This window comes from Mauremys mutica, chromosome 6, assembly GCF_020497125.1.
Source record: "Mauremys mutica isolate MM-2020 ecotype Southern chromosome 6, ASM2049712v1, whole genome shotgun sequence".
Classification (NCBI taxonomy): Eukaryota; Metazoa; Chordata; order Testudines; family Geoemydidae; genus Mauremys; species Mauremys mutica.
The window spans coordinates 114445994-114458884 of NC_059077.1; the positions used below are offsets into that span (position 1 = coordinate 114445994).

At 46.9% G+C, this 12891-nt stretch overlaps 1 protein-coding gene across 1 annotated transcript in view; it reads left to right on the forward strand.

Moving 5' to 3' along the window:
* The window catches only part of SVEP1 (sushi, von Willebrand factor type A, EGF and pentraxin domain containing 1), a 182423-nt gene that overhangs the window by 146132 nt on the left and 23400 nt on the right, over positions 1–12891 (forward strand). The window contains exons 45-47 of the mRNA XM_045020777.1: positions 745–921; positions 1512–1682; positions 12286–12381. Coding sequence (XP_044876712.1) covers positions 745–921; positions 1512–1682; positions 12286–12381 — 444 coding nt within the window. The remainder of the gene's footprint in view (positions 1–744; positions 922–1511; positions 1683–12285; positions 12382–12891) is intronic.

Sequence of the window (12891 nt, forward strand, 5' to 3'; positions counted from 1 at the left end):
TTCGGTTCACACGTTTACCTCGCACTATGCGATAATCTCCCAAACCAGGGATGATGCCGGGTTCGGTAGGGCGGTACTCCGTCCCGAGAACTTGTGAACTCCTACCCACCTCTAGAAGGTATAGCTTGGAATCACCTATTGGGAAATACACATGAGCAATCACTCGAAGAAGAAAAGTTAGTTACCTTTTCGTAACTGGTGTTCTTCAAGGTGGGTTGCTCATGTCTATTCCACATCCCACCCTCCTTCCCCTCTGCCGGAGTTGTCTGGCAAGAAGGAACCAAGGGTCGGGGAAGCGCGCAGCTCCCCTTATACCACGTCAGGCAGGCGCCACTCCAGGGGTGTGGGGGGCACTCATCCCCTATGGGTACCACTAGGGGAAAAACTTCCAGCACCGGTGCACATGGCGAGCACACACACCTACTATGGAATAGACATGAGCAACGCCTCTTGAAGAACGGCAGTTATGGAACAGGTAACTGTCTCTTTTGCCATTGGTTTCAGCAGAGCCAGGTTTTCATCTCCAGAACATGGTGTAAGGTAACATTCGTGTAAATGAGAATCAGGCCTGTTATCTTCATTTCGTGACCGCCAGCCTCACAACTGTTTAAAGACGAAACTTGGGAGCAATCAATCCATTCATTCATTCTGCTGGTTTGGCAATTTGATGATGAAAAGAGGGAGCGAGTTTGCAGACATGCTTTACAAATATTTTTTTCTTTCCCCCCCACCCCACTTGAACAGCAAATCCTTGTCCTGTGCCTTTCATAATCCCGGAGAATGCCCGCCTGTCTGAGACAGAATTTTATGTCGGCCAGAAAGTATCGATCAAGTGCAGGGAGGGCTATCAACTTAAAGGACAAGCTGCAATGACCTGTAACCCTGACGAGACTTGGACACCAGCAAGAGCTAAATGTGAAAGTAAGTGCACAGACTGAAATCACGGCAGATGTTGTGAGAAGCTGGCTGGGAAATGCCCCGTGTTCTTATACCCCTCCGGCATATTTCTTTGTTGGGGAGCAGTCCTAACAAGAAGGCCTAATGTCACTCTCTTCTACTTGCAACTTTTAAGCACCAATACGTAAGCCATTGCTCCTGGCTGGCAGTTGGAGGGGAGTAGGGGGAATGTCTTGAAAATGGCTGCCAGGCACATTATACACATGCGTTGTTTGATTTGCTATGAACAACGTTGTGTCTGCTACAATGAAGCCCTATCTCCTGGTCACCCCCTTTCTGTGTCCCCACCATGCCCAGTTTCCCCCTTCTCCCCAGTGCTAAGTTTGGTGCTAGTGCAGAGGTCTCTTTTCATTACTGGACACTGTGTGCATTTCTCTGCACCATGCAGAAGCCTCTCTCTGCAGAGCTTTCCTCCCCACACGCCTCTTAGCAGTGCTCAGCATCCTGCAGGCTCGCACCCTAAACAGACAGGGGTATTATGTACTGTATTGTCAACGAGTTCCCAGATGCTGCAGCTCATCAGCCCATTGTGGCTCCTTCTTATTTTTCTTTAGAGATTTCTTGTGGGCCCCCTGCTCACATTGAAAATGCCTTGGCCCGTGGTACATTTTATCAGTATGGAGACATGATCACCTACTCATGCTACAGCGGGTACATGCTGGAGGGGTCCCTGAGAAGTGTGTGTTTAGAAAATGGAACTTGGACAAAACCGCCTGCCTGCAAAGGTAAGAGTCATTTTTTTAACTGTGTGCTGGTGCTTTTCCTAACCTGCTGTACAAACACACAAGGAGAAATTCCCATATGACTTCACAATGTAGCCACAATTTAACCCATAGCGCATAAAGCACAAACTCACACCCTTCCTGCTTTAAAATAAAACAAACAAATAAATAGACTAGCTTAAACCTTCTCCCTAACCTTGGCTGCTTCTAGGGTTCCTCTTTCAAGGACTGCATATCTCATACCCTAGATCAGCGTTTCTCAAATGCAGCCACCAGGGGCTTTTCTTGCGGCCACAGCCTCTTGGGCTGTGATAGGGGGGAAGCTGTGGCCCCTCCAGAGATACGAATGCTGGAGGTGTAGGCAGCTGGTGAATTCCACACTTTCCCGATGGCTGGGGCAGCAGGCTTTGGTGACCGCGGGGCTTCAGATTCCATCCCCGCGGTAGCAGGCTCTGGTTCCAAGCTCTGGCCCCAGGCTCATCACCCCCACCATCATCTCTGGGCCCCACTGCCTCCCTCCCCATCCAGGGCTGAATTTGTCCCAGGACTTGCCGGGACTGAGGAAGTAAGTCTGCTGTGAAAAGTGATATTAACAAACCTCACTTTTCACAGCCGCAGACTTACTAGCTAGCAAGTTTTTTTTCTAAAAAGCAACCAAAAAAAGCAAAAGAAACAACAACAAAAAGACAAAAACATGCAAAGCACCTTATTTATGTTTCTATTCTGTTTAGGTCCACTAAAAAATAGAGACCGCTGTGCGTTATTTTTATTACCGAGTCTGAAAAAATCCTACACACATAAATTACAATGATTTGGACATGTATATGTGCGTATTTATTTGTTTTTCCTAAAATTAATTACGTATTTTAGGAAAAATTGTCAGCGCGGCCACCAGCAAGAGTTGGTAGCCGCACCCTGAGACCACCAAAAAATGTGTTGTGAGACCCCCTGCCCTAGATCCCTTCTCTCCAGAGGGTCATTCACACATCAGTTATAATCGGCAGAGGGAACAAGTTTCCTACCACTGTGAATCTCCAGAATACACTTAATCCTTTCCCAGGTGGAACAACACGTGCTAAACAAATACTACCAGCCTGTTACATTCGTATACTTAAAGAAATTTTGCTTTTCACTGTTAAGGCAGAGCACTGCCGGAAAGGAAGGTGGCTGATACAACTGGTGCTTATTCTGTCGTTGTTTAGCTTCTGCGTGTTGCTGAAAACAACTATCTGCAGTAAGATGTGCAGAAATAAACTGATACAGCTGTGCTGAAATAATGCACACTGAGCATGGAGGAAGCCTCACAACATCTGTGTTGGCCAGTTTAAGCACAGAACTGTAAGGACTAGATGGATATTTTTCTAAAATCCCCAAGATTTGATTGACAAACGGGCATGTATTTGCATAGCTGTATTTGCATGCAAATTTACCCTAACTGTAGCACATATGAAAGTTAGTATTTAAACACCTATGCACCCTTTTGCACAACAGTTGTAGTGATTAATCATACATACATGGGTGCCCAAACTCACATATTTTGCATGTAGACCTAGAGTCTGTGTGTGTCTGTTTCTTGCTCCCTCTCTGTTTTTAAACTTGTCCCTAAATGGTGGAGAAGTGATCTTGAAGATAAAAACAGGACAGTCCATTCAGGGTCACAGAGCTATCAGTGGGAATTCGTGTGTGTGTGTGTGTGTGTGTTAGATATATATGTGTATACAATAAAAACATACATACATTAAGAAGTATGTCACCATTAAAAAACTAGCTTTTACCAGCAATTACTACAAAGTGGTATGTGAGATGGCACGGTTCTTCCCTTTATTTAGAATAGGCAATAACTGCATTGTAGCTATTAGCAAATGTTGATACTTCATTGGCAATCACTGTGCTTGTGTGGGTATGTATTTATGTCTAGCACTAAGTATACATAAACTATTACAGTATGATATAGAATCATAGGACTGGAAGGGACCTTGAAGGTCATTGAGTCCAAGTCCCCTGCCTTCACAGCAGGACCAAGTACTGTCCCTGACAGATTTTTGACTCAGATCCCTAAATGGCCCCCTCAAAGATTGAACTTACAACCCTGGGTTTAGTAGGCTAGTGCTCAAACCACTGAGCTATGGGGGTTACATACATCCTTTAGCTGAGGAAGTGCGTCCTGAGCTTTGGAGACTTGTCAATTGTAATCCCGGATGAGCCCCCACTTGTAACGCTGACAGACCCTGGTCATTGGCGAGCGGGATTGAACCTCTGGAGCTTAGTGCATGAGCCTCTACTGCATGAGCTAAAAGCCAACTGGCTGTTAGCTAAGGCAGTAGAGCAGACTCATTTTAATCTCTCTCTGTAAGTGGTTTCAGTGCCACTAGATGGGACAGAACACTACACCCAGGAGGTGTGTGGGTTACACAAGTGCTCCTGCATCAGAGGGAAGAACGGTTTTGTTGCTAATGTACTGGTTTGGGACACCAGAGACATGAGTTCAGTTCTAGCTCTTCCAATGAGACCTTAAGTAACTCAATTCCTCATCTGTAAAATCTTCCTCCCCACCCTTTTCTGTTTCGACTGCAAGCACTTTGGGGCAGAGATTCTGTACAGGGCCTAACGCAATAGGGCCTCAACTTCTGCTGTGACCTCTAGTCACTAATATAATACAAAAACCATTGTCAGTGATGGTGAATCTTATGAGTAAAGGCCTTTGAAAAGTCATGTTGCCCTGCTCTCCAGTAATGGTTTGCCGTGGTCACCCTAGATAGAGCACTTTGACAAGGTCCAAATCTAAAAGGTTTGTGACTTCCCGGATTTAACAAGCCACTCCTGGGCTTCCATGTATATCACAGTACTGCCTTGTGATAGCAATGGAGCACCATCACAGTTGCTAGAGTAGAGGGCCCAGCAGCAAAGTGAAGATGATGGGTGACTTTTCCAAGGTGCTTTACGTGACTTAGGAGCCCAAGTCCTATTAAAAGACAGACTCCTAAGTCACTGAGGCACTTTTTTCGAGAATTTTTCCCACTATCACTTTAACACTCATTGTGGACGTGAGGCTGTAGAAGTGATCTCTGTGTGCGGTTTCTGGAATTAGTTAGACATCGACTAGCAAAGAGGTTTTGGGTAAGTTTTTGGTGTTAACATCTGACTGCTGATCTGTCATAAAAGTTTCAGGTTCTAGCCTGATTATAGTGTCGCGCTGCAAGTTGTTATTACTCTTCATTCTTCTTTAACATTTGCTATTTAAACACAGCCCTGAAGAGTGTTAAGGCTTTAGTGATGTCTGATAAGGCAGGTCCTTACCACAAAAGAGCTTACAGCCCAAGGGTCTGGTTCTGCATTCTGCTACCATACTAATGTGCAGCCTGATCCAGAGGCCCCTGCAAGTCAGCAGGACACTTTGCATTGGCTTGAATAGGCTTCGGATGGGGCTCATGGTACTTACTAACAGAATTAGTCTCACTGAAGTTGCTGGGACTATATTCATAATCATAAGCACTATGGGGAAAATGTTCAAAAAGGCCTCAGCGCCTTAGAAGTCTACAGTGCATTTTCAAAAGCATCATTGGCCTTAGGAGCCAGAGACCTCGTCTACCCTGTAAAATTCGATCAATCTAGCTACGTCATCACTCAGGGATGTGAAAATTTTCACCCTGTGCAATGTAGTTAGGTCAACCTAATCCCTACTGTAGATGCAGCTAGGTCTTCTGTTGACCTAGCTACAGCCTCTCGGAGAGGTGAACTAACTACAACAACGGAAAATCCCCTTCCATGGATGTACAAAGCATCTACCCTACTGTTCTACAGTGGCACAGCTCCACCACCATGGCTGTGTGGTGTAGACACGGACTCGGTCTCATTGAAAGCCAAAAGATGAGGAAAGGGATGTAATAACAAAAACAGCTATTAAACAATTCTGGCGGACACGCAGTTTGTTAGTTTCATGATTCTACTTTCTTTTTGCCTTATTTTTATAAATGTTAAAGGTTCTAATATAATGTAAACCATATACATTCTGTAAAAGTAGCAAAGAGTCCTGAGGCACCTTATAGACTAACAGACGTATTGGAGCATGAGCTTTCGTGGGTGAATGCATCCGACGAAGTGGGTATTCACCCACGAAAGCTCATGCTCCAATACATCTGTTAGTCTATAAGGTGCCTGTCATAAACAGTTACCGTATTTTTCCGTGTATAAGACGCCCCCATATATAAGACGCCCCCACTTTTCTAACCCCAAATTCAGGTTTTTGGTTTTTTTTCTCCCCTGCTTAGCCCCTCCGGCCACGCTGCAGGTCCCTCCTCCCCGCTGCTCCGGCTGCGCTGCAGGTTTTTTTGTTTGATTGGGTTTTTTCCCTCCTGCTTTGCCGTTCCAACCATGCCACAAGTTTTTTTTGTTTTGTTTTCTTTGCCCTCCAGCCGCACTGCAGCTGTCCCCCCCTGACTTTGCTGCTCAGGCCCAGGAAGAGGACGCGGAGGTAGGGGTAGAGGGAAGGAGGAGGGCCGTGCGCCCGGCTGGTCTCCGGCGGCGGCCCTGCCCGGCTCCTGCCGCGGCCCTGCTCAACTCCTGCCGCCCGGCTCCCCCGGTCCCCAGCCGCCCGGCTCCCCCGGTCCCCGCGTCCACAGTCGCCGCAGTGCCCGGACCGCACTACCGGAGCCGGGCAGCCGGGGAGGCGAGGAGCCGGGCGGCTGGGGAGCCGGGGAGCCGCCCGGCTCCCCGTGTCCCCGGCTCCCCCGGCTCCCCGTGTCCCCGGCTCCCCCGGCTCCCTGGCTCCCCCGTGTCCCCGGCTCCCCGTGTCCCCGGCTCCCCGGCCGCCCAGCTCCCCGCATCCACAGCCGCCTGGCTCCCCGCGTCCACAGCCGCCGCAGTGCCCGGACCGCACTACCGGAGCCGGGGAGGCGGGGAGCCGGGCGGCTGGGGAGGCGGGGAGCCACCTGGCTCCCCAGCCGCCCGGCTCCCCCAGTTCCCAGCCGCCCGGCTCCCCGTGTCCACAGCCGCCGTAGTGCCCGGACCGCACTCCCGTCGCCGGGCGGCTGGGGAGCCGGGGAGCGGGCGGCTGGGGAGCCGCCCGGCTCCCCAGCCGCCCGGCTCCCCGCGTCCCCGGCCGCCTGGCTCCCTGGCTCCCCAGCCACCCGGCTCCCCGCGTCCCCGGCCGCCTGGCTCCCTGGCTCCCCAGCCACCCGGCTCCCCGTGTCCCCAGCTGCCCGGCTCTGGTAGTGCGGTCCGGGCACTGCGGCGGCCGCGACCCCACCTACCCGGATGCCCGGCCCCGGACACTGCCCGGCCCCGCGCTCCCAGCTCCAGCCACGGATGGACAGTAGCGCCACCAGCCACGTGCAGGCAGCGCGGTAAGGGGGCAGGGAGGGGGTGTTGGAGCGAGGGCAGGGGAGTTCCGGGGTGGGGGGGTGGATAGGGGTTGGGGGGGTCAGAGGGCAGGGAACAGGGGGCTTACTTCCGTGTATAAGACTACCCTCAATTTTTAGGCTAAGGATTTTAGGAAAAAGTATAGTCTTATACACGGAAAAATACGGGTAGTTAAGGGTTAAGGTCTCTTTTACCTGTACTGGGTTAACAAGCAGTACCTGATGACCACCTGACCAGAGGACCAATCAGGGACAAGATAATTTCAAATCTCTGTGGAGGGAAGTTTTTTTTTCTGTGTTCTTTGTTTTTGAGAGAGTCTCTCTTGGGAGTTAAGGGAGTCCAGACATCTTAATCAAGTCCTCCCAGGTTTCTGCAGTATTTTTCATCTATTCAGTCTAGTGAGTATTAGAAAGGCGAACTAGTATTTTTTTACTTTTATTTCTGTATTGGCAATTGTGTGTTTTGCTAAAGGAATCTCTTTATTTCTATTGCTGTACTTTGCTTTTACTGAGAAAGAAAGGGGGAGGGGGAGTTCTCTCCAGGTTTATAATTTAGACTCTGTGTATTGTTCCATCCTGGTATGACAGAGATAGTGTACTTTCTTTTTGTTCTTTTAATAAACTCTTTTCTTTTCTTTGGACTTGGTTAATTCCTTCTCTTGTGGAGATTCAAGGGAAGGGGAGGGGGGAAGAGTGAGTTCCTCCTGAGGTTGATTCACAGAGTTGAATCGGTGTGTATCTCTCCAGAGTGGCTAGGAGAGAGGGAGGGGGGAAGTGGGCTGCTTCCCTATGTTCTGAGATTCAAGGTGGTTGGATCTGTGTTCCCCAGGGAAAGTTCAGGGGAACAGGGAGTGTGCTAGACACTTAAAAACCTAGCTGGTGGCAGCATAGTAGATCTAAACTAGGATTTTAGTTTAGAGGAGTCCATGCAGGTCCCCATCTTGTGAACCCAAAAGCTCCAAGTGGGGGAGAAACCTATGACAGTTTCACAGGACTCTTTGCTACTTTTACAGATCCAGACTAACACGGCTACCCCTCTGATACATGTACATTCTGACATTTTAAAAAATTAAAGCCTAGAAGTCCTGCTCCAGAAGAACATGGATCTCTGTTGCTTGCTGTTTAGCAATCCCCTGCTTTCCTTCCCTCCCTTCTCCAAATACCAGTGACTTGAGGTGGCCTTGGAGATGAAGGGGTTAATGTGCTAACGAACAAAGCGCTGTCCCAGACCTGGCAACTCTAGCTATTAATGCAGTATGCTAATAATTTCCCGCCTCCTTCCCCGAAAACGAGAATAAAAAGGACCAAAGATATTCATGAGAGAAAAGGCCTGTGTTTCCCTGATATATGTGAAAGTGATCTTTTAGAACTGCTTTATAAACAAGGCTGAATATTTTCCTAACAAAAGGCTACACAGTATCTAAGGCTTTGTGAGCTACATCAGAAGCAACATGAAATGAGCAGCATAATGAGTCACGTAGCTTTTGACACCAGTGGTTAGTTATTAATGTCCCAAGCCTGCAAGAAATGTCTAACCCGACTAAACAAAGTAATTAATGTGAATATTATAATTAAAAAATACAGACTGTGTAGTAATTGGGAGTGCACAGCTGCGCTTGTCTGAACTGTATCCAGTTAAAGATCCACATGCCTGATTCTGATCTCTGTGGCATTGGTGTAAATCTGGAGTAACTCATGGAACTCAGTGGAGTTACACTAGCATAAGCTGATGTGAATGAGATCATATTCAAGCTCCCAGTTGGGAAGCCAGTAACAGTATGCATGGAGCTTACGATCTGCCCACCACCAAACGTAGGACAAAGAGCCAGCATGAGAGCCAAAAGAAGAACCACAGGGCACTGCACGTTGTTTTAAAGGACATGGGCTGAATTTCCTGAGCAAAAAACAGTGATATGTATCTTTTTTCTCTCCAGCATTTCCCATGTAACTAATTTGCAAGGAAAAAAAATGAGAACACCAAAAATGTGTGGTTTAGAGCTTCCTTTGGCTCTAAAACAAGGGACTTCTTTCGAAAAGGTAGTTGAGAGCTATAGTTGTAGTCTGTTCCATTCTATTCTGGGTCTTGTACCATGCTCGTCACTGTAGTATCTCTTACTTTCTGTAGCCTAATAAAATTTCGCACTTACATATCACTTTTGATTAGCAATAGTTAAAGCTAAGATTTTGTTACACATACTTTTAGTAAAATTCACGGACAGGGCACAGGCATCAAAGAAAAATTCACAGACGCCCGTGACCTATCCATGACTTTTTCTAAAAATATGCATGACAAAATGGGGAGCTGCAGGGATCCCCACGCCACCCCTAGATTCCAGGCTGGGAGTTGTGGGGTGCCCCAGGCACCCGCGGCAGCTCCCAGGCACCCCAGCTGCCTGCGTCGGCTCCAAGCTCCCAGGTGCCCCGCCCACCTGCCCGTGGCAGCTGTGAGGTCGTGGGCGCTCTGCCATCCACGGCGGCTGGGAGCGGCCTGCGGCAGGTCCGAGCACCCGGGGCGCCCAGGGTACTCCCTCCCCTGCCTGTGGTGGCTAGTAGCTTGCGGCCCCGCAGTTCTCAGCTACCACAGGTGATGGGTGAACCCTGCAGCTCCCATGTGCTGCGGGCTCAAGTCACAGAGGTCTCTGGAAGTCACAGATTCCGTGACCTCTGTGACAAAATTGTCACCCTAGCAATAGTAGTAATACTTACTGTATCAGAGGATTTCAGTGCACTTTTTAAAACTCAGGTTTTGCAATGCATTATCCCCGTTTCACAGATCACAACATTACTGGGAGTCACCAGATAACACTGTTACAGATAATTGTACTAATTCTGCTTCACTGACTGTATACGTAGTTGTAGCATTGAGAAATGTTGTGTTTCTTTTTAAAAAGCTGTGCAGTGAATTTGGCCCCCTCTGCACAAGACTTGTGGACTGGGCTCATCCCAGGGTGCAGTGCTACTGCCAAACAGCTTGTTCCCAGCCAGCTAACAAAAACATTACGTGGTGTCAAATCTGAGGCATACGGAGGGTAAGTGGCTTGCTCAAGGTCACATGGACAGTCTGTGGCAGAGCTGAGAAAAGAAGCCAGAAACCCAGTTCTCCTCTTGTTTACATTAGCTTTACACCAGTATAACTCCTTTGACTGCAGTGGAGTTAATCCTCATTTACACTAGTGTGAGAGGAGAATAAAGCTGTAGGTCTTCTAACATCCAGGCCCATCTCTGAAGCTCAAGACTGCCTTTCTCTTCTCATGTCTGCTCTACTGTTCAATGATCTCCACGGCCATAGGCACACGGTCTCTCATTCCCTGGGGCTATATATAACAGGTGCACATAGGAATAATACTGTCTTATTCTTCATATACAATTTCACAACTAGGGCTGGCCACAGGAACAAGAAAAGCAAACCTCTCCTTGTGGCCCTGAATTGCAGCGCTTACCTGGGGCAATGCATGCCAAACAAGCTCTGTATTTCACAGATCAACTTTATCTCCTTTTCCGGTGGCAGAGCGGGGATACATCTCACAGCCAACTCTTACTGGTAGTTTGGGACTCCTGGTAGCATAAAGGCAGCCTTGTTTATGTCAGCCTATTTTATTTACCTACTCATAGGATATGCACCTGGGACATCACAAGGTGAAGTGTGGATCACAGGCAGTTTCAAAGCTTTACACTTAAGTTACAATCCTTAACAATTTTTGCCTCCGCGTTTAAATGGCTTTTGTTTAAGCTTCCTCGTAATAGTACTGTGACTTAACTAGTATTCAGAAAGATGAGGTTGCCTATTATTTCACAGTAATATACACGTAGTGGTGAATCACTGGGTTGTTGTTAACTTTCTTAGAACTACAGCTGTGTGAAACTTTTTTTTACAAGATCTCAGACTGGGCAAAACTCTGATTCAGGTTTCTTCAGAAACACAACCGGCAGTTCAGGCTTTGACTCAAAAGCTTTACAACATTTGGCCCAGTTTCAGGGGAATCCAAACAGGGGAGCTGGAACAATTTGTGTAGTGGGGATGCTGAGAGCCATTGAACCAAACTGTAAACCCTGGATGTGATGGAAACCACTTCAAGCCAGGAGGTGCGGCAGCACCCCTAGTTCCAGCACCAAACTATGGTTTCGCATTGAAACTGTAAAAGTTGCAGCAAAACCTAGTTAAACTTGGCTATTTCCGTGGTAGTTTTGGATTGGTTCAAACACCCAACTCATAAGTATTTTAATGGTTCGTCATATTTAGACTAATAATGAACCAGATCTGGGGCTCTCTCAACCCTAAACCTACTTTTCACTTGCCTTAATCACTGTTAAATAAGAGAGACATTTACAATTCATTGTGTATTTATAATTGCCACTAATTAAAATGTCTTGTGATTCTGTATTTGTATTGTAGTAATACCCAGAGGTCTTGATCTCAGATTGGGGCTCCACTATGGTAGGCACTGCTCACACACGTGAAAAAAACAGTCTCTGCCCCGAAGAATTTACAGTCTAAGTGACTTATATTCACACAGTTTTGCAAACCACGGTGTTTGTCAATAAACAGATACATGGTACAGTGTTACCACAGATGATCACAAAGTACTCGTCAGTCTTTTGTGGTATTAATGCAATAAATCATTTATGCTGCTATTCTGTTTTATCTTATTTTAATGACAGAAGGTCATTTAATGACAGCTTTGCCTTTTTTTCATGCCAAGACCGAGGAAAGGAAACTTGATTTTATCTTTCCCCATGTCTTGGACTTAATTTTTTTTTTACAGGAGTGAGGGGATGGGGCGCTATTTGGTTTTTGTTTTATGAAACAAGAAGGAAAATTCAGGTGAGAGACATCTTGCAAAATTGTCCAAAAAAATTACCAGCTTCGGCAAAAAAATGACTTGCCCATTCTTACCATGATAATGACAGTAGAAAAAAATATTTTGTTCACCTTTCAAAACTCATATTTGACCCAGACAATTGAGCAAGTAAAATTTTGCAAGGCTGGTTCGTTGAACACCTCAGTATAAATATAATAATTTAAAATTGCAGTCATTAATAACTTGAGCAAGTCATCCATTAGAGGGCAGTATTATACACACACGAGCACACTACATACTCCTTGCAATCAAGGCAAAGCTTGTCTTTGAGTTTTGCTGAATTCATTTGTCTTAATAACAAGGACTGGGTACGATGCAGAGCTCTGGGCAGAACAGTTTCTGAATATTAACTGACCGATGTCTTGACTGGATTGTGTTATTATTTTCCAGCCATTTGTCGATTCCCGTGTCAGAACGGCGGAGTCTGTGAACGACCAAACGCCTGCTCCTGTCCAGAGGGCTGGATGGGCCGTCTCTGCGAAGAGCGTATGTACATCATCTCACAATGTAGTAGTAGATAAGAGATGTGGATTTACAGGATGTCACAATGGATGTGCTGGGATAATTATTGACTTAAAGTTTCAAAATGGCAAAGGCCATAACCTATTCTGTTTGGCAAATTAGATATGGACTGCAACAGAGGACATAGAATCATAGGCGATTAGGGTTGGAAGAGGCCTCAGGAGGTCATATAGTCCAACCCCCTGCTCAAAGCAGGACCAACCCCAACTAAATCATCCCAGTCAGGGCTTTGTCAAGCCGGGCCTTAAAAACCTCTAAGGATGGAGATTCCACCACCTCCCTAGGTAACCCATTCCAGTGCTTCACCACTGTGAAATAGTGCTTAATATCCAAATGATCTTGTTCAGTCGTGTGGAATAAAAGTGTTCTGAACAGAAAACAGCTTAGTGCTAATGTAGATCCGGGGGACAAATCTACACACAAATGTGCACTGGTTTAGTTGAACCAATGGAAAGCCTTATGTGCCCAGTCTCT